The sequence below is a fragment of the Ascaphus truei genome, chromosome 5 (genome assembly GCF_040206685.1).
Source record: "Ascaphus truei isolate aAscTru1 chromosome 5, aAscTru1.hap1, whole genome shotgun sequence".
Taxonomy (NCBI): Eukaryota; Metazoa; Chordata; class Amphibia; order Anura; family Ascaphidae; genus Ascaphus; species Ascaphus truei.
In genome coordinates, this window is record NC_134487.1 from 168368421 (window position 1) to 168392643 (window position 24223).

Here is a 24223-nt window from a genome sequence, read left to right on the forward strand (position 1 = left end):
ATCTCAAATTTATCTGCTTCTCTTATCAGAATACCCCCCACATCACCAGGGGCGTGCTTTAGTAGATCGAGGTGATTTCTCTGGATAGCGTAGCGGACGGCGCCAGCTATCGGGTCCCAAACCTGGTAGCGCACCATATCTATCCAGGATATGATTTTGTCAGGAGTGATGTGCATGCCGCTGGGGTCACAGTACGCAGCCCGGATGGCTTTGGACGCACACCCTAGAGAGTCTGCCACCCTTAATTCGGAGAATGCTACTTGATCATTAACAATGGCTGCGGTGCAGCACATGGCACGCATCCCGGGGCCGGGGATTTCTTCCCATTGGTCATCGTCAGGAGTGGCAACAAGCCCCGGTCTTCTGGAGAGGGCATCAGCTCCCACATTCAGAGGGCCCGGTTTATATTTCAGGGTGAAGTAGTAGTTGAAGAGGGCGGCCAACCAACGATGACCAGCCGCGTCCAGTTTAACTGAGGTCATAATGTAAGTGAGGGGGTTATTGTCCGTCCGCACCTCGAATGTAATTCCATAAAGGTAGTCATGAAGCTTGTCCACGATAGCCCACTTTAAAGCGAGGAATTCTAGCTTATGCACTGGATAGTTTTGCTCACTGGGTGTCAGACTGCGACTGATGTAGGCTACCGGTCGCAAACCCTCTGGGTGCTTCTGATGTAGTACTGCCCCTAGTCCACTGAGGCTAGCATCTACATGTAGGATATAGGGTTGCTCGGGGGGATATGGATTACAAATAGAAGAAAGAAGACACAGACATGGATTGTAATGGTTTATTATTTTATGGTTACCTTTGGATTGGTTCGAGAGCTTCTGGTTCCCCTGGATTTTGGTGAGTGGGCATCTAATGGTAAGTAAACAAAAGAAAAGTATATTATTTTAACTTTTACAGTTTTTTTTAATTTTTTATTCATGTGTTTCCCCGCCCCCCCCCCCCCCCCATTTAATGCCCCTAAATTGATCTATGTCTCTATGGATATACATACATTCAGGGACACTGAATGGGTGTATTGTATGTGATTTTTTTGATGGAAATGCATTGTTTTTTATGCTCTTTTATTGCCCCTGTATGTAATGTGTATATATATGGATAGACATACAGGGATAATAAAAGATTGATTTGCTAATGTTTATGTTTTCTTCATGTATTTCAAATGTATTTAGCTGCTTGATTTAAACATTGTTGTGTGTGTAATGTAAATTTTATTTAGTTGCATGTCATTTTTAATGCTCTTTGCAGGAGTATATTTCAGGGGCTTGCTTTTGAATAATGGCTTTTTTCTGGTAGTTAGATTTGTATGATGGTGGTTACTTTGAAGTAGAATTATTTTGTCAATGGTTTGGATTTAGGAATTGAATAGTGAATTGTATAATTGATTTGGATTGTATTGTAATTGATTTAGGAAATTGATTAATTGATTGATTGTGTGAAAAGCGTGAATAAATAAGAGTCATAATCTGAGGATCATTGCAGAATGACAATTAAGTTTATTGCAGTGTACGGTGCACACGCAGAGGAGAGTTTCAAAATAAAACTCTCCCAACGACATGGTGGCATACAGGCCTTATTTATACACAAAATACTAAGCCCACGCCCCCTAAACGAGGTTGCTTGTGCATCACTACGTAAGCATGTAAGATAAACAAAATATGAACATGAACACATCGAGTTAATAACATTATTATGGGATTCATATTAGAAATGAAATGACTCAGCTAATATTCCTTATACGGGTCGGTGACTTTTACTCTACATACGGGACTTCATGGGCACCTCCCTCGGAATGTGAGACAGTGCGTTATCTGTCTCTTATTTTCATAACATTGGCACTTTTGCTCTTCTCTTCAAGGTTTTTCAGTTAGCTGCGTGGCTTATTATCACTTTAAAATTGGAAGCAAAAATCTCTTTCAAAAAGTCCATTCTCATACCCCTTTCATTCAGACAAAACCTAAAATGGATGCTGACTTAAAATGGTTGCTTAGATCTCAGTGCTGTTATGTCAGACCCCCCTCTTACGTCATATTCTCATTTTGTCACTGGTAAATGTATTTATGTTTACTTGCTTAGTTTCTATTTGATTTTGTTGATGGCATTGTACACTGGCGACACACTTTATTGAAGTGTGGCCAGTTCCGCAAGCCGGGAGATTTCCCGGCTTGCAAGTGGCAGCCCCTCGGCGTGCCGCGCGTCTCCGATGCACGGTCACGCGTCATCGGGTGCCTGCGCCCCCTGCACGCGCGTCCAGGGCTCCCCGAGGGAGCCCTGGTGTCCCGCGATGTGGGGGACGGCGGCAGGGGGTTCCGGGGGACCCAGCGGACCCGGCAGCGGTAGGGAGAGCGCCCCGATCGGAGGGCGCTCTTCCGCTGCTTTGGCGCGCACCCGGCACCCTCCGGCGTGCGCCAGGATACTGCTGCGGCCGAGAACGGGCAAATGCTCGAATAAACTCGGCCGCAGCAGTATGTTGTTGTTCATAGTGTATTTTATTTTTAAATGGATTTTGCATAGTGTTACATGATGCACAGATTAATTGCATCATGTACACACTCAATGCAATTGTGTGACATTTGATATACATTTGTCTAGCTGCTGGTTTGTTGGGAGAGGAGATATCATTTATTTTTAAAAGTGCTGCTGGTTTAATTATAAAATGCAATGTGGTGATTTTCAGATTAAGATTTCATGTTTTTATTTATGCATGTTTTATGTGTTTCATAATGGGCAAATAATCTATTATCCATATCTGGATAATAGTTATTTTGCACATTACTGTACTGTATGTGTGTGGGGGGGTGGGGGGTATTTATGTATTTAAATGGATAGGACAGGTTAATTTTTTTTACATACAGGGTTGTTTCCTTTGGTCTGCGGGGACCTCTGGAGACCACCTGAGGTCTCCTCGGACGCTCACGGGTAGCAGGCTGGCGTGTCCACGGGTGACACCTGCGGGGAAGAATGGTGGCCCCATCTGTGGGGGCACCGCGGACCCGTAGGGACCACCCGTGGGCCACAGGACCCTCGTGGGAACAACCCGAGGCCCCTCAGACACCTGTGGGTCTGACACGGGTCCCCCAGACACCCGCGGGCCTACCCGTGGAGACCCCATTGTGGCCCACGGTGACCCACGGAGACCACCTGGTGGACCACGGCACCTGGTGGGGACCACCCGTAGGCCTCCAGACCCTGTTTGAAACCTTGTGCTAGGCTACTGTGAGGTCTACGGACACCCGTCAGGGCTACCGGGGACTGCCGTGGGCCTGGGGTATTAACCCTGTATATAAAATAATAAATCAAGTATTTATGGGGGGGCACGGGGGTGGGTTATGTAGTGTTTATTAAATATAGTGCTGTTTATTGTGTTTAACGGGGGTGGGGGAAGTGGGTAATGTCCCCAAGCCAGGCTGGGTAGGCCTCCTTGTGTAGGGTGACCATTCGTACCGGTTTTACCGGTACAGTCCCGGTTTTTTGAGGCCTGTTCCGGTTTAAGTCTGTCCCGGTTTTTGTCCCGGTTTTTGTACCTGGTCCCGGTATTGCGGGGCAGCGGCGGTGAGGAGAATGCGGCGGCCGGTAAGTATTTTGTATGTTTGTGTGTGAATGCTGCTGGGGGGACTGAATGAAGGAGAATGCCGGGGGCGGGACTTAGAATGCCGGCCGGCCCGCAGGGGATTGGATGAATGATGATGCCGGGGGCGGGACTTAGAATGCCGGCCGGCCCGCAGGGGATTGGTTGCAGGCATGTCAGAGGAAGCCGGGGGCGGGGCTTCCGCTTTGTGAAGCACACACGTGACTGACTGCCTTCCCGCTCGCGGCTTCACTGTGTGCGGTGAGTGTCCCCCTTCTGTCCCGGGTCCCAGCCAGGGGGGTTGAGCAATAGAAGGTGGTTGTGTCAGTGTGTGTGTTTGTGTGTATCAGTGGGTGTGTTTCTCCCTCACCCCCCCTGTCTCTCCCTCTCTCTCTCCCTCTCCCTGTCTCTCCCCCTGTCTCCCTCTCCCCGTCTCTCCCCGTCTCCCTCTCTCTCTCCCTCTCCCCGTCTCTCCCACTCTCTCTCCCCCTGTCTCTCCCCCTCTCTCTCCCTCTCTCTCCCTCTCCCCCTGTCTCCCTTTCTGTCTCATCTTAACTGCCGTATACCTACACCGAAGTAACCCGCCCTGCTTTCTTCCAGATCTGACTCAAGTTTCACGCGGGAGACATCGGAAGACAGGTAGGGAACACCTCCCCTCCAGTATAGTACCTTGAGGGACTGCGGATCAGGTAAGATCCCATCCGGGATTGCTGCTTTAGAAATTGTGAAGAGGGGGCGTCCTGACAATGGTTAAGGGGTACAGAAGTCATTCACATCTGGCTTTTTTTTTGTTCGATTAGTGAGGCCATCCGAGACACACACACACACCACACACCCACACCACACACATGTAACTAGGACTAATGCTAGTAAAGTATAAGTGTAATACAATATATAAACTGTTAATGTAAAAAAAAAAATTGTGTCCCGGTTTTTCATTTTCAAAATCTGGTCACCCTATCCTTGTGGGTAGTGGGTGGTTAGGCCTTACGGGTTGGGTAGTGGGGGAGGGTATTTAGGCCACCCGAGTGGTGGGTGAGGGTGGGTTAACCCCTTAATGACCATAGCGGTTAATGACCGCTAAGGTGATTAAGGGGTTAGGGGACAGTACATTGGCTATTTTGATTGTTTAGTATGTTTTGCAGCTTGTGAGAGGACATGGGCAGGATGAAGATAAGGATGAAGATGGCCTTCATCGTGATCGTGGGTGTCTGGAAAAGGTAAGTGTAATAGGTATTTACTGCATTTATTGTGATTTATATGTATTTTAAATGGGCAAATGCATTATTATCCATATGTGGATTATAGTCATTTTGCCCATTACTGTATTGTATGTATTAGGGGGCGGGGGGAGGGGGGTGTATTTAGTGAGAAATATTGTTTATTTTTTTGGAGGCACAACATTGGTACCACAGGCCCGCGGGGACCCCGGGACTCCCGCTGACACCCGTGGGGACCCTGGGACGGCCGTGGGGTCCCCCGCACTCCCGTGGGAAGCCCCGCTTGGTCAGCCGGGGACACCCGCGGGGTCAGCCGGGGACACCCGCCGGCCTGTTGTATGGGTGTTGCGCCTGCAAAAATGTAAACAAAGAATTTTTTCAAAGTCCAGCTTTTTTATCACCTGCCTTTAGCTGGTGAGCTTTGTTCAGAGCAACTTTCGCGTTCGATAAGTTTGCGTTTCTTAGTGAATCCCGCAGAAGGGCAGGATTCAGCGCAAACAGCTGATCGTACGAGCTAAGTTGGACTTTGAAAAATTTCTTGGAAAAAGTCAGTTTTAGAGCGCAAAGTGCCTGTTTGCGCGGCTTAGTGAATAGCGCTCGGCGGAACATCACGTTCTAAGAGCACTTTGTGCTCTTAAAACGACTTATCACTGCTTAGTGCAAAGGTGTGTGTGTGTGTGTGTGTGTGTGTGTGTGTGTGTGTGTATATTCACATATATATATATATATAAATATATAAATAAATATATAAATAAATATATAAATAAATATATATATATTTATGCAAATATAACTGTATGCTCATCTGCATGTCTTAGGCAGGTCTGTAACCCCGCCTTTCCCCATTATCACCCAGCATACAGCACTTCCACTGCAGCAAGGGATTCTGGGAAATGACATGCAAATGAGCACACAGTGTCACTTTTTGCTCAATAACCATTTTTAACATGGTTTCCTATAGGCTTAAGCTTGCTGCATGGTCACAGCTTTGAGCACAGCCAGGGTTAAGGTGCATACCCAGAAAACCACCCACAGACAGCTGTTTCGACCTTGATGGGTCGCATCAGTATGGGGTTGATTTTACTGGGAATGCAAGAGAGGCTATGGGATAGGCTATAGGATTCTCTACGCGTTTCTTCACATAAAGTGATTTCATCAGGAGATCTCCTGATGAAATCACTTTATGTGAAGAAACGCGTAGAGAAGAGCGTTTTTTAGCTGCTGTCACACTGTGATATATATTTTGACTCTATCCTCACTGCCCACCTCATTACGGACTGCCTTTGGGAGTGCAGAGAGACTTCTCTGATCAGCCCCTGCATCGCGGGGTCACGGACTACAGACCTCATATCCGGATACACTAACATTGTGGAGGACTTCCGGGTCACATTGTGGTGAGCTTTTTCCTGTATCCCCTGCTGGATGTCGGTTCAGCAGAGCTGAGAAAACCCAGACAGAGAGAGGGCGCGCCATCCAAGGCACAACGTAGGCGGTTGGCGAATGAGTATACTCATTATATGCATTTATTTATCCTGTGTTTGTGAGTTCGCATTTGTTGGTTTTATTCATATTCATTTTTATTAAATTGTATTTTTTCATGCTGCACTAGGATCGGGCGCTTTCTTTTCTTGTTGTTCACAGATTTCTGGGAGTTCGTTGGTCCTTGATGAGAGCAGCCAGATCCTAGCATGGACCCTTGGTTTGGTTGATATATTTTTACATTTTTCACATTTTTTATTTTTATTTTTATCTTTGACACACTTAGTGTCATTTTTTCTGTATTTTTCCATTCATCATTCATTTAGTATCATTCAGGAGGGATTCATTAGTGCAGTAGTCATAACTACCAACACATGCCATTTTATTATATTTGTATTGGTCACTGGCATATATTTGTGTTCACAGCAGCTTTTTAAACATTGGCACTCAGCATTTTATTATAACATATTGCATGTATTTTTATTAGTGTGAGTCAATCATCCATAATACTGTTGCATTCACTTTTGCCATTCACCTTTGCTATATCCATTTAATACAATCATTTGGTAATTAGTCTGATTTTACACCTGAGGAGCGCAGTCTATTCTTTGTTTGTTATATATATATATATATATATATATATATATATATATATATATATATATAATGTGTATATATATATCATTGTGTGAAAAAGAAAGTACACCCTCTTTGAATTCTATGGTTTTACATATCAGGACATAATAACAATCATCTGTTCCTTAGCAGGTCTAAAAATTAGGTAAATACAACCTCAGATGAACAACAACACATGACATATTACACAGTGTCATGATTTATTTAACAAAAATAAAGCCAAAATGGAGAAGCTATGTGTGAAAAACTAAGTACACCCTTACTGCTCCAGTAGTACTATCTTATTATTTGTAATGTAAGTGAATGTATAGTTCATAATTTACATAAAGTAGTATTTTAAAAATTACAACCCCCTTTTTTTGCGCTCTCATTTATGTATGTATGTGTTCTAGTTGGCACCGTTTTTGATCACAGGAGAAAGATTGGAGCTGCAGAAGGAATTATTTGAATACTGGACGGTCTGGGATCTGTGCCTATTTCTTTTTGCTTATAGAATAGGCCCGTAAGAGTGAGACTGAATCAGTCACTCTCGCTGCGCACTTCTTGTGCATCATTGCTGATGAGGATCATTGCATCGAGGGTCAAGAGTTGGTGCCCCTGTTGTATGAGGAGGGTGAATTTTCATCCCGGCAAAGTTAAGAAACACATTGATTGTATTTTATTTAATTGTGTATTTTATTTTTAGGGTGCCCATTGACTGGCAATGTGTTTATCTATGCCACTTTCAGTGATAAGCAATGCATTTTTTTGGGCAAATGCTTGTTTTTATTTCAGTGTAATGTATTTTATTTTAATGTTTTTTTTTAGGTTGCCCATTCATTGCCATTGTGGCGATACATGCCCATATTATGGGCATGGTTTACCACAGTGACAATCAATAGGTTTATTAGCAAATGCTTGTTTTTTTTCATTGTCATGTATTTTATTTCGTGTTTTTTTTTTTTAGGTTGCCAATTCATTGCCATTGTGCCAATCCATGCTAATATTGTGGGCATGGTTTTCCACAGACAATCAATGGGTTTACTGGCAAGTGTAATGTATTGCACTGATATATCAATGTTATTTTATTGTGTATTTTTTTTGTTTTGTTAAACAAATGGGCAAACGTGCTATTAGCCATTTTTGTCTACTAGTGCCATTTCCCATTTGTATGTGCAGTGATGCGGTTGAGGGGGTGGGAGTAGTTGCCCCGGGAGGGTTGTTAGGCCTCCCAGGTGGGTTTCAGGTGTGTGTGTGTGTGTGTGTGTGTGTGGGAGGGGGGGGGTTAACCCCTTAATTACTATAGTTGTTAATAACTGGTAAGGTAATTAAGTGGTTAGTGGCCAGCAGTTACTTTTTTATTTTAATGTTGCTGCCCACAGAAGACAAAGAGGTCAATGATGAGGATGAGGGCGGCCTTCATCTAGGCAGGGGTACGTACAACTTTTATTTACTTTATGCTGTCTGGCTAATGTTTTATTTTTAATGCGCTTTTATCCATATCTGGATAATAGGGATTTTGCCCATTACTGTACTATATGTGTTGAGGGAGGGAGGGGGGGGAGGGGTTGTTGGGGGTATAGGGGGTGGGTAGTAGGGTGCAATTCATTGCCATTAGGGTTATGTTTGCTCCCATTGAGGTCATAGGTAACCAAACTGGCAATCAATGGGTGTATTGGCTATTTTTGCTGTTTGGATTTTATTTTAATGTTTATTGGGGGTATAGGTATAGGTGAAGGCTGGAGTTGCCTGTGGTGGCAACACTGTTCAAGTGGGTCCGGTGCTCAGACACAACAAGTCCAATCAGTCATATGAATAAGTAACTTGAATTCCAGAACCTCCTTTTCACGGACTATTTATAAAACAAATACGTAGCATGATAATGGGACAAATAAGGCCTAATGGTGTCTGCAATAGATCACCAAACATGTAGAAAACTGTCACAATAAACATCTCCCAAATTGAAGTAAGAATTTCAATTAATCACATTGCCCAGGATAGTAGCAGAAGGGGTAAATACACTTTAATTCCGAGTGCCCATTGAACTGGTTGATCCATGGAGCTCCTTAGATGTGCAATGTCCGCTGAAGTGAAAATCAAGAGTAGAAAGTAGTGGGACTGCGAAGCATCACCAATGATGGCAAAGGGAAAAAAATGATTAAGAGGGGACTCCCATAAAAAGTATCTTTATTGGGTCCCATATGACCCGAAAGAGGTAATAAAAAAAATGCACCAATGCATTTTCCGCACACTGCGCTTGGATAAAGAAATCTCCTCTATCCCTTCAACACCCCTCCATCATAATACTCCTCCATTTACATTTCACTCCTCTCCAGTTGCAGAGGAAGAAGTATGTCTCCTGCTGCTCTCCTCAACCTCCACCACATGCAGCTTTGATCCCAGGTCCTCCTACTGTATATGTCTAAAACCGTTTGCTTCTACTATGGTCCCCATCTTAACAGACATCTTTAACTCATCTTTGTGTTCTGGAACTTTTTCACCTCTTTTAAACTAGCTGTTGTTAGACTTATTTTTAAGAATACCTCCCTAGACCAGTGGTTCTCAACGCCAGTCCTCAAGACTCCAAAACAGGTCAGGGTTTCAGGATATCCCTGATTCAGCACAGGTGGCTGAATCAGTCCTTTCTTCATCAGAGATGGTTCAATCAGTGGCTCATTCTTAGACTGAGTCACCTGTGCTGAAACAGGGATATCCTTAAAACCTGACCTGTTGGGGTGTTTTGGGGACTAGAGTTGAGAACCTCTGCCTTAGACCCTACCTCCCCTTCTAACTATCACCTCTGGCCTTTTGCTTTTAAAGTTCTGGAACAATTTGCTTCTTTATGTATACTTCACTTTCTCAACTCCCATAACCTACTTTATCCTTTCTAATCTGGCTTCCACACAGCATACTCTAGAGAAACTGCATTCACAAAATTAGATAATGTCCATCATATTGCCAAATCTCAAGGAAACTACGCCATTGTGATATTTCATGACCTCTATCCAGCTTTCGATACTGTTGTCCAACCTCGTCTCCTACACATTCTTTACTCACTTGGCATCCATGGCACTGCCCTCTCCGGAATTTCCTCCAATCTCTTTCACCTTTCTCTCAGTGGCTCTTATGTAAACTCCTCCTCAACCTCAATGTAACTCTATGTAGGTGTACCTCAAGGCATAGTTTTAGTCCTTTAATCTTCTTTCTATATACCCTCTCGTTGGGTGACCTCCTTGATTCCAGCCATGAGATTCCAGCTATCCTCCGGCAGAGCACCTAGATGTCTTTTCTTGCACAGTTCTATATGTGCTTGATCTACCTACATTTGTGAGTGGCCTGATTTGATCTTGTTTGCAATTAAACCATATATCAATTTACGCTATGGTGTCCGCGCTGTCCTATTTTGTCTCGAGGAAGGTGGTTGTTCCTGTGGATAGCTGTTCGGATTATCCAGCATTTTTATCTACATATTAAAAAAAATGCAATGGTGTGCATACATTTTTTCCCTTGTGTTTCTGTTATCCGACCCTACCCTTGTCCGCCTTTCCTTCTTTTACTTGATTGTTTGTCTGTTAGTTCTATGTTAGTTTCTCTGTGGTCACATACATATAGCATCTGTGGTCATTAGCATTAATATCCACCAATATACATTGTTAGCAATAGTTTTCCTTTTCCTGAATCATTGTTTCAATCATTTGAATTATTAAATCTCTACATATATTTTGTTTTTACATTTATTATTTGATAACTGGTGCTGCAATTTATAAAACGTGCACGCTTTACGGCCGGAGCGTGCATGGTGATTTAATAAGGCCCTACTCCAATACCACATTGCGTGGAGGACTTTTATTGATCGAATAGAGGATGAACGCTATCCGGTGAATTGTTTGAAGATTTCCTGTTGGACTGCTGATGTGACACAGGACGGTGCTTGCCTTGGTGGTGATTTTGATCACATATTGCTTGTTATTTAAATCTACTTTGTGAGTGTTTTTAATCCCTCCTCCACCCCCCCTTTTATTAAATGTACAATAATACACTATGGGGCGTGCGCTCTCTGTCTTCTTTTTGTTCCTATATATATATATATATATATATATATATATATATATATATATATATATATATATATATATATATATATATATATATATATATATATATATATATAATAAATGAGTTCTTCAGTATTCGGTGATACCTTTTTTATTGGACTAACAATTTATGTCATAGGAAGAACTCATATATTCTGCACTATCGCAACTGGACAAACACGGCTATTTTCTGCTTTATATATATATATATATATATATATATATATATATATATATATATATATATATATATATATGTATGTATGTAAGTAGATAGTGGCGAACAGCGTATAGTACTTATGATCCCCTCATCATACCTTGTGGTAGAAAATGTAAATCATTTCTCAAAAACATACAGTATGTTCAATGGGTTATGGTAAAATGTTTGGAAACATAGGTAAGACTTTAGAGCACCCCTTTTCCCATAACGAATTTTCAAGCTAGAGGGAAGATGTACTATAAATTGTGCACATCTGGTGTACCTTATTTTCTGTTTCCTATTAATGATGCAGTAGAATACACATAATAGGAACTTGTTATTATTTATTTTTCTTTATAAAATGTTTTACCAGGAAGTAATACATTGAGAGTTACCTCTTGTTTTCAAGTATGTCCTGGGCAAAGAGTTATGATGACAAATAATACATGGTTACAAATGGTATACATTATATACAAGACATTGCATGCATCGCTGTGAGAACAACCTGCAGTGAGTACACAAAATGAATGTCACAAAAGTGAATACAACTAAGGGTGGTATTCACAAAGCCATGATTCAGGGTTAGGGCCGGGACCCGCTGCGCCTGGTGGCGCGGGCGGCCGCGTGAGCGCAACTCACTGTTGCTGTTTAGCCTCACGATCCGGTCCCAGTCCCTCCTCACTGCCAACTGACTACGTACTGTGACGCGTCAGCCAGCAGGGGATACCAGAGAATTGTGATCCCGTGCGGCGACGCGTCACATGGTACGCGAGTCAGCCAATGGGAAGGAAGGGAGGGAAGGAGCTAGATGGGAGGCGCCTTGGGCGGGGAGCAGGGAAGGAGCTGCAGGTTAAAGTGTGTGTGTATGTGTATATGTATGTATGTGTGTGTATGTATGTGTATATGTATATGTGTGTGTGTTTGTGTGTATGTATGTGTGTGTGTGTGTGTGTATGTATGTGTGTGGGGGGGTGGACGGCACCACAATCAGATCCCGCCCCCCTCCCTCCCACTCCCGCCCCCCTCCCTCCCTCCCTCTCCCGCCCCCCCCCACTCCCGCCCCCCTCCCTCCGGCTCCGGCTCCCTACAGACCGCATATCGCGGTCTGTGTCTGTCAGCGCCCCGCCTGTCTGCAGTGCGGGCGCGCTGACTGAGGGAGCGGGGCCTTAGCCTAACACACCCTTACCTTGCGCTATTAACTAGATAGCAGTTAAAGCCTGATCGGTGTGAGATACCTCGCATTGCGGCTTAGTGAATACGGGCCTCTGTTGAGTTTTTACTAATCTAAGTTACTTTAACAGAATTCCAGCAATGTCAGTGTATTCTCAGAATTCCCTGATAGGCTGAGTTTACTGTTGCACATTTATTTTTTGACGGATTGATTTATGAAGGGAGAAGGAGTGGCTTAGTGAGTCAAGATCCCGGTGTCGGCTCCTTGTGACCTTGGGCAAGTCACTTTATCTCCCTGTGCCTCAGGCACCAAAAACATAGATTGTAAGCCCACGAGGCAGGGACCTGTGCCTGCTAAAATGTCACTATAAAGCGCTACGTACAACTAGCAGCACTATACAACACCATGTTATTATTATCATATTATTAAAAGGGAGAGAGCAGAACAAAGCATAGCCATAACAAAAGTCAGTAGTGATTGTATGTACAGTGATCACTGTTAAACATTACTTTTTGTTGTTGATTTTACAGACTCGGCTTCAAGTTGGACAAGGGTATAAAAATACACTTAACTGCATTTTTACCATCTTTAAGAATGAGAATGTGAGTATGATATTAAAAAATTAAAATATGAAAATATGAAATACAACAGTAAATGACAAAATACAAAACATGCTTTTCTTTCTAGCCGCTGCATTCAGGCCATTAAAAATGGAAAAATAGTACCATGCGAGAGGAAAAACCATGCCATGGCAAAGGCAATTCTTAGCAGTAAAATAACAATTACAACAGGGGTGCACAAATGTTTGATCCTGCACCTCAGCTGCCTGCCCACCTTCTGGCTCGCGCCCCCCCCTCCTGCTCAGCTCCGGCATCAAATGACGTTGCGGGTTCACGTGACAACACATTGCCATGGCAATGTGACGTCACGTGACCCCACAGCATCATTTGACGCTGGTTACCATGGCGATGCGTCGCCGAAGATCAGGTAGGAGAAGCTGCAGAGACCTCGCACGTTCCCCCCGGCACTTAAAGTGCCTTGAGGGAGAGCGCGGGACCTCTGTAGCCACCGCACCTCCCCTGGAAATTCTCCCGCCCCCCACATTACGCCCCTCTGCCTGCTCTCTCCCCCTGCTCTCGCCCCTTTCCTCCCTTACCTTGGCTCCGGCTTCAAATTACGCCGTGGGGTCATGGGATGTCACGTTGCCATGGCAACGCATCGTCTGAAGCCAAGGTAAGGGAATTTACAGCGGCCTCGCGTGGTCCCCCAGCATTTAATTTAAATTCCTTGGGGTAGAGCGTGGGGCCTCTGTAACCTCCGCGCCCCCTCCCTCCTGGAAAATCTCACGCCCCTGTGTTAAATAACACCATACTGTAAATAACCATATCTCAGATGGATCATTCACAAATATCAATAAATACCAACGATACTAATGTATCAATTAAGCAGCTGTGAAACATTTTGAATAGGTAATACATGATGAAATAGCAAGAACAAATACATATCCATGCATTCATTATTTGTTTAATTCGAGACCGGTTTAAGGAAATGTGCTAACTCAAATAGTCTTTTAAATGAAAAGTGAGTGAAACATGGTGCGTGTGACCTATTTATAGTCTCAGCATTAAGAGAATCTAGCAATTATCCCTCCCCACAAAAAAAGTGCAATGCCCATTAACTTAATGCTTGGCGAATCACTTGCAGTCTCTGACTGACTAGGCCACAAAGTTATCTCCGGTAAAAAAAAGGGAACATTTTGCATGGTTTGCAAACTCATGTATATCTCTATTTGCTATTGATTGTTTTTCTTTATATGAATTACAGTATGTAATAATAAATGACTGTTTCAGAACTTTGGTGCAAAAACTGATTGTATGCATATATGTTTTTGGTATGAAATATGCCTATTGTGGCTTTGTGAATATACTGTATTAATACATTGACAAAAATGTAGACTTTTCTACTTGCCCCACTTGTACAGTATTTGCACATGCACTCACACACACAGTACAAGTCACGATGGCCAGTAGTAATCTTGAAGAGCTATAGCAGAAGTCTCTCCTAATTTTGTCGTTTTTTGGAAAGCATCCGTCCCTTCAGAGGGCACATTTCCTGACAAAATTGTCCACAGCTTTCTGTCAGTCATCTTACAGTCTGTAACCAACAGCGTGGAACAAGTTAACATCTAGACAGACTAGCAAAGCACTTCTGACTTGATGGGTTTAATCTATAGCGCTTCACGAGTACATTTTCATTGGGGTTAATACAGGCTACATCCATCTATGTCTTTATAGATATCAAAAACTTAATGAATACATCGTTTTTAAATTGTATGGAACACACAAATTATGTAAACTGTTTATTTGGCATAATGTATAGTATAGGAGTGAGGTAAAAGGGGTCAGAGACAACATTCATTCCCCTTGATCATGAAATAAATATTTTATATGTTGGTGGATCAGTTACAGATAAAATAATTTAAATAATGTTCAAAATATTAATTCACATACATACATATATATATAGCAAATGGAAATATTACTGTATGCTCATTTGCATGTCCTAGACAAGTCTGCAACCCCGCCTTTCACCATTAACACCCAGCACACAGCACTTCCACTGCAGCAAGGGATTCTGGGAAATGGCATGCAAATGAGCACACAGTGCCACACAGAGGAGACCCATTAAGGTTGAAACCGTCTGTCTGTGGGTGGGTTTGCTGGCTATGCATCTTAACCCTGGCTGTGCTCAAAGCTGTGACCATGCAGCAAGCTTAAGCCTATAGGGAACCATGTTAATGGTTTTGAAACAAAAGGTGGCATTGTGTGCTCATTTGCATGTCATTTCCCAGAATCCCTTGCTGCAGTGGAAATGCTGTGTACTGGGTGATAATGGTGAAAGGTGGGGTTGCAGACCTGTTTAAGACATGCAAATGAGCATACAGTAATATTTCCATTTGCTATATGCTTTGCTGTGGAGGGTTTTTGTCACTTTTTTTCACCCACCATGACTTAACTAAGTATATATATAGAGTTATCTGTACCGTGTTAGCCGAGCTTAATAATAAAAAATGAATAGACGATACCGTTCTGGGGCTAACGAAATGCTTTTATGTGTGCGAGCTTTCGAGATACACTGATCTCTTCTTCCGGCGATGTTACAATGGATAAAGCAAGAAAGGTTTAACTTACAAACAGTGCATCTTGGAATGTTAACCGTGACTGAAACCTATCCCTTCCTCCTGTACAGTATGCGATTTATGACTTGAGTTGATACATGGTCCCTGAATGTTAATGATGTAAGAGTGTGTGTGTATGTGTGTGTGTATGTAAATATAGATTTATAAAGCGCCCACAGTGTATACAACGCTTTACAAAAGGTGTGTGTGGAGTGGGAGTGTATACCAATTGTGTGGGTAGGTGTGGAAATGTAAGAGGGTGTTGCAGTGGCCTAAACCGAGGCCACAGTTTTATGAGTCTCTACTGACACAAGAGAACTCTCTTCCCATAAGTGCTAAAGGCCATGTCTATACATACTGAGCTATATGAATGCACACAGTGTCTCTTTCACACACAAATACTCAATGTAATTCTATCCCTATATACCAATAGGGACCACATAGTATCTACACACACCTATAGTATTGCAACACCCTCTTACATTTCCACACCTACCCACACCATTGGTATACACTCCCACTCCAAACAGAACTTTTGTAAAGCGCTGTATACACTGTGGGCGCTTTATAAATTTATATTTACATACATGCACACACACGCACACACACACACATGCACATACACACACATACTGTACACACACACTCTTACATCATTAACATTTAGGAACCATTTAACAACTCAAGTCATAAATCGCATACTGCACGGGGTTTCAGTCACAGATCACATTCCAAGATGCACTGTTTGTAAGTTAAACCTGTTCTTGCTTTATCCATTGTAACACCGCCGGAAGAAGAGATCAGTGTATCTCGAAAGCTCGCACAAGTAAAAGCATTTTGTTAGAAACAGAACGGTATTGTGTATATGTATGTATGTATATATACTTATTAAGGTTATGGTGGGTAAAAAAAGTGACAAAAACCATCCACAGTAAAGCATAAAGCAACAGGAATATTTACAGTTGCTTTATGTATATATATATATATATATATATATATATAAATAAAGATGTAGCCAGACTTACTTTTCATGCTGACTTGCTGACTGGGGAATCCCTCGTCAGGAAAAATATCTAATGGGGACACCATCGGACCCCCTGCAGGCAGCTGTGGCTTTTCATGCTGTGGCTCCATGGACAGTAAATCTGGCCACATCTATATATTCTGTTGTTATAAATAATTATCTCAATAAGTAGAAGCATCCAGTATAATAGTGTAATTCCTTCCCCTAAACATATGCTTTATTTTGCTGTCAGGTTGCCGGTTTCTTTAAAGGAATGTCTTTCCCATTGGCCAGCATTGCTATCTACAACTCTGTGGTATTTGGTGTCTTCAGCAATACTCAAAGACTAATTAGTCAGCATCGTTATGGAGTCCCTAGTCATTCTCCTGATCTTTTAGACTTGACTGTTGCAAGCATGTTGGCAGGCTGTATTTCTGTAGCTATTGGTGGTCCTGTAGACCTGGTAAAGATAAGGCTACAAATGCAAACACAATCTATCAATTCAGGTAGGAAGGACATTTCATTTTTTTCATTTATTTTTTTACTTACAGAACTGCATAAGAATAGATACCGGACAATATTTACCAAGCAGTACTCTGTACTAAATAACCTTTTCCAATGCTGGAAAGTATTCCACAGCCCAATTACTTAAATTGGCCGCAATGTGCTATAAAGTGCGGTTAGGTGACTTATGGCAGAAAACTGCTTAGTAAATATGGCCCACAATTCAGACATAGTGGTGGGAAAATTATCCTTAACTGAAAGTTACAAGTTGTGTAACACAAGAAAATGTATGTAACTATCAGAAGCGCATGATTTCTATTATCTTCAAACTTTGTGACATACAGATATAGGGGCCTATGCAGAGAGCAGCGAATTTTCGAAATTCGCCATTTTTTGGAGATAATCGCGCAGAAAACAGCAGAAAATGGAGATTTCCGAAAAACGCGCCAATTTTTCTTTTCTATTTGTAAAACTCGCCTCGCGGCTGGCGAGAACCGCAATCTCGCCAGTTTAAAAAATATCCGTATGCAGAGAGGCGCGAACGGCATCTAGCGGCTGTTCGCGCCAATAAAATGGCGCGATTGTCTCCGTTTTGCCTCGCCAAAAAAAACTGCCGCTCGCGGCCATTGCAAAGGGAAAAAAAAAGGCGCGAATTTGTTTTAACACATTTCTGAAGCGCGCATCTCGCCAATTTAAACTCGCCACACGCATCCATGTTAAACATAGCAGAATTCGCACTTTTCTGCATATGGAGATTAAAACTCTCCAAAAAAGCTACTTTTTAATAAATTCGCCAATTTTAAAATTCGCTGCTCTCTGCATAGGCCCCATAATGTTTTCATGGGATTAGCTTTCTGTGGAAATGCATAAACATACACAATTATTTTGGAAGCATAAAACTACAGTTATAACTGCTGTCTTGTCCAGTTTTGGCATGCATGTATTTTCATCAAAAGTTTCATGCAGTAGTAACAAAATCATTCTTTATTAAAGTAGCAATCCCGCCAAGGAGATTTAATAACAAAATGGTTACATAATTGGAACCAGAGAATCGTCCTGAACTTAACAGTCCTGTTTTTGGTCTAGGAAATCCCAGTTCCGGAGATAATTACCAATGTGCAGATGCAACTGCCGGTTTTGAGCCAGCGTGTGAGGAAAATTCACAAGCATCTCGCAAACACTCTGCAGCATAGACGCTGTAATGGCCCATCGGATTTACACAGTGGGGGTCCCTGCGTTTGAATGGGACTCGCAGCCCATTAGGATTCACGCAGCGTGAGTCCCTTTCAAATGCAGGGACTCCCGCTGTGTTAATCCGATGGGCCATTACAGCGTCCATGGACTATGCTGAGGATTTTCCCCGACATGTTCATGGAATTTCTCAGAATCTGGGTCACAATCCACAGTTGCATCTGTATTCACTGTTGCCGGTGCTCCTCCTGGGAAAGCAATACGGTCACCAAATCTCTCTGGATCTGCGGGCCAGGAAGCTGGAACATCATCAGTTGTTGCTTACCATTGGTCGACACTGGTGGCCATGTTGATATCTCCATGAGTTAAAACTGTAAGTGTCTTGTAAACCAGTTGTCCCTGGAGATAACAGTAGTATGGTTAACATACAGAGTCCCACCTTGGTTACAACTACTGTATGACAATTAACTGAATTCTGGCGGGATTGCTCTTTTAACTCCTCGTGGGCCCCACGACGTAGCCCCCTGTTTATGGGGTCCAACATTCCAGAGGTCTCATGATATAGTAGCTACACCTTGGGCTTTCTGCTCCTTTTTTAGAAGAGATTGTATTATTGCACTCTGAAGAATCAATGAAGGCTTCACAGCTCAACTTAACCTAAATTCCAGTACTGTATGTGAAGGATAGAGGGAGGCCCAGGGTAGGAGGGGGAGAGAGAAGAGGGAAGGAAGGCAGATACAGTAGATAGAGAGAAAGTAAAATGGGGAAAGAGGGAGGGAGAGGACCCTGTTATTAAATGAATCTTTCCTTTTATACTGTACCACTGACATTAGATTACCTATTGAATCTGTGATGAAACATATGAAATAAGAAGGAAGTTGAAACATTGTTCCATTTTTCCATTTGTTGTATACAGTACATCATGTACTGTATCCTATGAGATAACAATATGTGTTTGAATGGAGTACATTGGCGCAATATTTTATGTGTATTACTTAATAATTAATCCAGGCATTACCACAAAGCACCTAATCTTTATCAATACATTAGTCCACAAAGGGATTTCTATTCATACATGGACTGTTTGAGGGATATGAGATAATTTGTTTTTCACTTTGAGTTGAATACCTGTGTAACGTTTCCTTTCCTGAAACCACAGGACAAAAAAAGATTTGATGGGACGCTCGAGAAGGTTCAATTGTGGGCAGCCACAGAGGATATATTTTAAAACAATAGCGATGTTTTCCTGCGCCCTGGGAATGCCCTGATCATTGTTCTCTGGCAATACATGGCCATGGGGAAAGTTTGTTGGTGTCTATCGAAAGATTAACTATTGTTAGTGTTATATATGGAGAGAGAGCATTTAATTGAAAAGAGAGAGATGGAAATGAGATTTTTTTGTAGCAATCTTTTATATAGTTTAGAGGCGCAATCCCAGTAGGTCCTCTGGAGTTGGAGTGGAGTGGAGTTCTATGTCCAGCTCAGGGGAACCCACTGGTTTTTGAGGTACTTACAGTTTAAGGGGCCATTGTTCTCCTTCCCTCTATGGAATTCAAAATGGTCTCCACACCATTGGCCAATAGGAAGCTGAAAGAGATGACATTGTGGATCCCTATTGGATATTTTTTTGACCCAAGAAGTGTACAGGTATCTAAAACTATAATTATCTCTGCTATTTTCAGTTCTGGAAACCACTCGGTTCAAATACTGTAAGAAATAATCTATTCAACTTTGGTCAGGATTGCTGCTTTAACATTCCAATAACGTACCTGCCAAAACTGGACAAAGACAGACCACTTAATTTGATGCAAGAATGACATGCAAAAAAAAATATATATATATATATATATATATATATATACATATTTTTGCATATATATTTCCTAAAGAATATAGCAAAAACGCTTGATTTTTATCAAATTATTTTCTATTTCAAGCAATTTTCCACTGCTAATCTTGGACTTAAAGACATAATTTAACCCATTAACGCAATGTGTTGTGTTAACACTGCTGCGTTATTTAACAGTAGTGTTATTGAAAATAACGGTTAGGCAGTGGATGCATGTTATTTTACATATTATTTTGTGTGTTAATTAACTCACGTTAATGGGGTAAAAACGTCTGCTACATCTGTAACAGGCCCATTCGTCGTCTGCCTATTTTCAAATGTTGCACACATATACACCAGACAGATAGGAAAAATGCTGCACTCCTTAAATTGTAAACAAAATTGATACAGTTACCGGTGCTCCAATGTTTGTACGAAAGCCTGTGATCAGTCCTGGATAGATGATAAAAGGAACAAAGGGCACAACGGATTTAGAGTATCCAAACTCATTTATTGAGCCAACACAACGTTTCGACCGTACTGGTCTTTATCAAGTGACATAGTGGCATAGACATAATCCCTTCAAACAACATATAAATAGTGCTCCAAACCCCACAATGCAACATGTTCAATCAGTGATGATGGTGTTCATGTGCTAAACCAGTCCACCCTTCCAATGAAATGTCCATATTCTTAATAAGCTTATCTCTATCAGATGTATTGAGACACTCCTGTGTGTCATGGGATCTTCTGCATTCTCCCCACTTCCTGGTTAATCGGCGGCGTCCATCTTGATGATGTCATCCACCTGGGTCCTCTGCTTGTGGGGAGTGTTTTAAACAAGCAGAGGACCCGGATTGATGACATCATTAAGATGGATGCTGCCGATTAACCAGAAAGTGGGGAGAATGCAGAAGATCCCATGACACACAGGGGTGTCTCAATACATCTGATAGAGATAAGCTTATTAAGAATATGGACATTTCATTGGAAGGGTGGACTGGTTTAGCACATGAACACCATCATCACTGATTGAACATGTTGCATTGTGGGGTTTGGAGCACTATTTATATGTTGTTTGAAGGGATTATGTCTATGCCACTATGTCACTTGATAAAGACCAGTACGGTCAAAACGTTGTGTTGGCTCAATAAATGAGTTTGGATATTCTAAATCCGTTGTGCCCTTTGTTCCTTTTAGCACACATAGGGCCTTATTCAGAGAACATTCATAAAAAAAGTCGCCAGGGAATTTAAAATGAATGTTTTTTGGGCGTTGCTATCACGGTATTCAGAAAGGCTCGAATACCTGTGATAGCAGAATGCCCAAACCTGGCGAGTTGCTGCCAGCGAGAGCCTCGAGCCTCTGCAAAGGCAAAAACCAGCGATTCATTTCTGCTGGAGAGAGAGCTGCTCTGAGAGAGCCGCCTCTCCCAGCGGAAATGTCGCCCGAAATGTATTAATTTAAATATCCATTTCTTTAATAGTGTAGAGGTGCAGGGGGTCTCCGGAGCTGAACCACGTTGGTTTTGTGTCCGGGGACCCCCTGCTTCCCGAGATACAGGCCTCCTTATGGGGTGCCAGTATCTCCTATGCAAGGAAATGTCCCGGTCACGTGACGCGGGTCATTTCAATGCAGAGGGATACCGGCACCCCATAAAGAGGCCTGTATCTCGGGAAGCAGGGGGTCCCCGGACATAAAACTAATGTGGGTCAGCTCCGGAGACCCCCTGCACCTCTACACTATTAAAGAAATGGATATTTAAATTAATATGTAAAAACACATCAATACACGCCAACTGCCCAAATCCATACAGTACAGTAATGGGCAAATTAACTATTATCCAGATATGGATAATATATTATTTGCCCATTATTAAACACTGCAGTCGCATACATAAATAAAATAAATAAATACAGTTATACTTACCACAACAGCAGGTCCCTCTGTCCTCCGTTGCCAGAAAGCATATATTGAAAAAAAAATACATTCTAATGGTCCCTAACCCCTTAATCACCTACCCACCTTGACCCGTGAGGCCTAAGCACCCACCTCAGAATGACTATACCCACCCTATACCCATTGAGTAGTATAGTGGTACATCATACCCATATAATAATAATATGGGCATGATAAGCCTCTATAGCACTCAATGAGCACCCTAATAAAAATACAGTAATACACAAGACACACAGTAATAAAACCTAACTATACTCCCAAAAACACACTTCACTAAATAAAATCAGTAGCCAGCTAATCCAATCAATAGAAGCAATTACAACATCAACAATGAATTAATTAAACCATTACCCAATCAAACCAATTAATCCCTAAAGCAACTCAAAATGAATAGTAACACTAACCAATGTAAACAATGAATTAATCCTACATTAATTAATGTAACCATTAAAAGACAAATAAATACATTAAAACTATCTCTGAAGTATCCATAAAACACATTAGCTAACATAATATAACTTTAAGTACAAGCGAACACCAATCGCAAACCTTTTAATACATTAACCATAAACAAACAATCACATCCACATCAATAACAAGCGAGAAATGCCCCCCAAATATTGGCATAATAATGTATTAATCTGTACCCGAAAGAGGTACAGATTAATATATTATCAGTCAATGTGCCTCCCCCCAAAAAATCTAAAAACACACCCAAAAAATAGACCTGTAAAAAGAGACATTTACAAACATAGAATATCTTACTTACCATTAGAAGCGGTGGCCCTCCGACTCCCGGGGTAACAGGAAGCTCACGTACCTTGAAGGCCTCCAACAGCATCCGATGCCATCATCCATCAGGATCCGGCTCAGGTACCCCAAACTTCTTTTTTCTTTCTTTACTCACCGTCTTCTATCTTCATCTGTAACCATTTCTTGTTGTTCTTTATCTTCTTTCTTCATCTGTCAATCCATAAAACCCCATGTTAAATCCCAGCCGATGCTGTCTCGTCGGCTTCTTGGGCTCAAATAAGGCGTCACGGCCTTAAATATGGCTTGTGACATCACATTTACCCTCACAATGGTTAACAGCCACCTGATTGGCTGTTAAAACCATGTGCAGACTTAATTTTTTTTTTTGCTGGGACGTCACTTAAAGGGAATGATGCCAGCCAATCAGAATGGCTGTGCTTCATTTACCTTTAACATGACGTCAGTAAATCCAAGATGGCCGCTGTGTCACAAGGTATTTCAGCCAATCAGATCGTGGGAAAAAATTAAGTCTGCACATGGTTTTAACAGCAAATCAGGTGGCTGTTAACCATTGTGAGGGTAAATGTGACGTCACAAGCCATATTTAAGGCCGTGACACCTCATTTGAGCCCAAGAAGCCGACGAGACAGCATCGGCTGGGATTTAACATGGGGTTTTATGGATTGACAGATGAAGAAAGAAGATAAAGAACAACAAGAAATGGTTACAGATGAAGATAGAAGACGGTGAGTAAAGAAAGAAAAAAGAAGTTTGGGGTACCTGAGCCGGATCCTGATGGATGATGGCATCGGATGCTGTTGGAGGCCTTCAAGGTACGTGAGCTTCCTGTTACCCCGGGAGTCGGAGGGCCACCGCTTCTAATGGTAAGTAAGATATTCTATGTTTGTAAATGTCTCTTTTTACAGGTCTATTGTTTGGGTGTGTTTTTAGATTTTTTGGGGGAGGCACATTGACTGATAATATATTAATCTGTACCTCTTTCGGGTACAGATTAATACATTATTATGCCAATATTTGGGGGGCATTTCTCGCTTGTTATTGATGTGGATGTGATTGTTTGTTTATGGTTAATGTATTAAAAGGTTTGCGATTGGTGTTCGCTTGTACTTAAAGTTATATTATGTTAGCTAATGTGTTTTATGGATACTTCAGAGATAGTTTTAATGTATTTATTTGTCTTTTAATGGTTACATTAATTAATGTAGGATTAATTCATTGTTTACATTGGTTAGTGTTACTATTCATTTTGAGTTGCTTTAGGGATTAATTGGTTTGATTTGGTAATGGTTTAATTAATTCATTGTTGATGTAATTGCTTCTATTGATTGGATTAGCTGGCTACTGATTTTATTTAGTGAAGTGTGTTTTTTGGGAGTATAGTTAGGTTTTTGTACTGTGTGTCTTGTGTATTACTGTATTTTTATTAGGGTGCCC

At 41.9% G+C, this 24223-nt stretch overlaps 1 protein-coding gene across 5 annotated transcripts in view; it reads left to right on the forward strand.

The window, feature by feature from the left end:
* SLC25A48 (solute carrier family 25 member 48) overlaps positions 1–24223 on the forward strand; it is a 138604-nt gene that overhangs the window by 55766 nt on the left and 58615 nt on the right. For all 5 annotated transcript variants that reach the window (XR_012801765.1, XR_012801764.1, XM_075601195.1 and 2 more), the window contains 2 exons: positions 12883–12954; positions 16787–17039. Coding sequence is in view for 3 of the 5 variants with exons in the window: in XM_075601194.1 (XP_075457309.1) it covers positions 12883–12954; positions 16787–17039 (325 nt within the window). In the remaining 2 variants the exon portion in view is untranslated. The remainder of the gene's footprint in view (positions 1–12882; positions 12955–16786; positions 17040–24223) is intronic.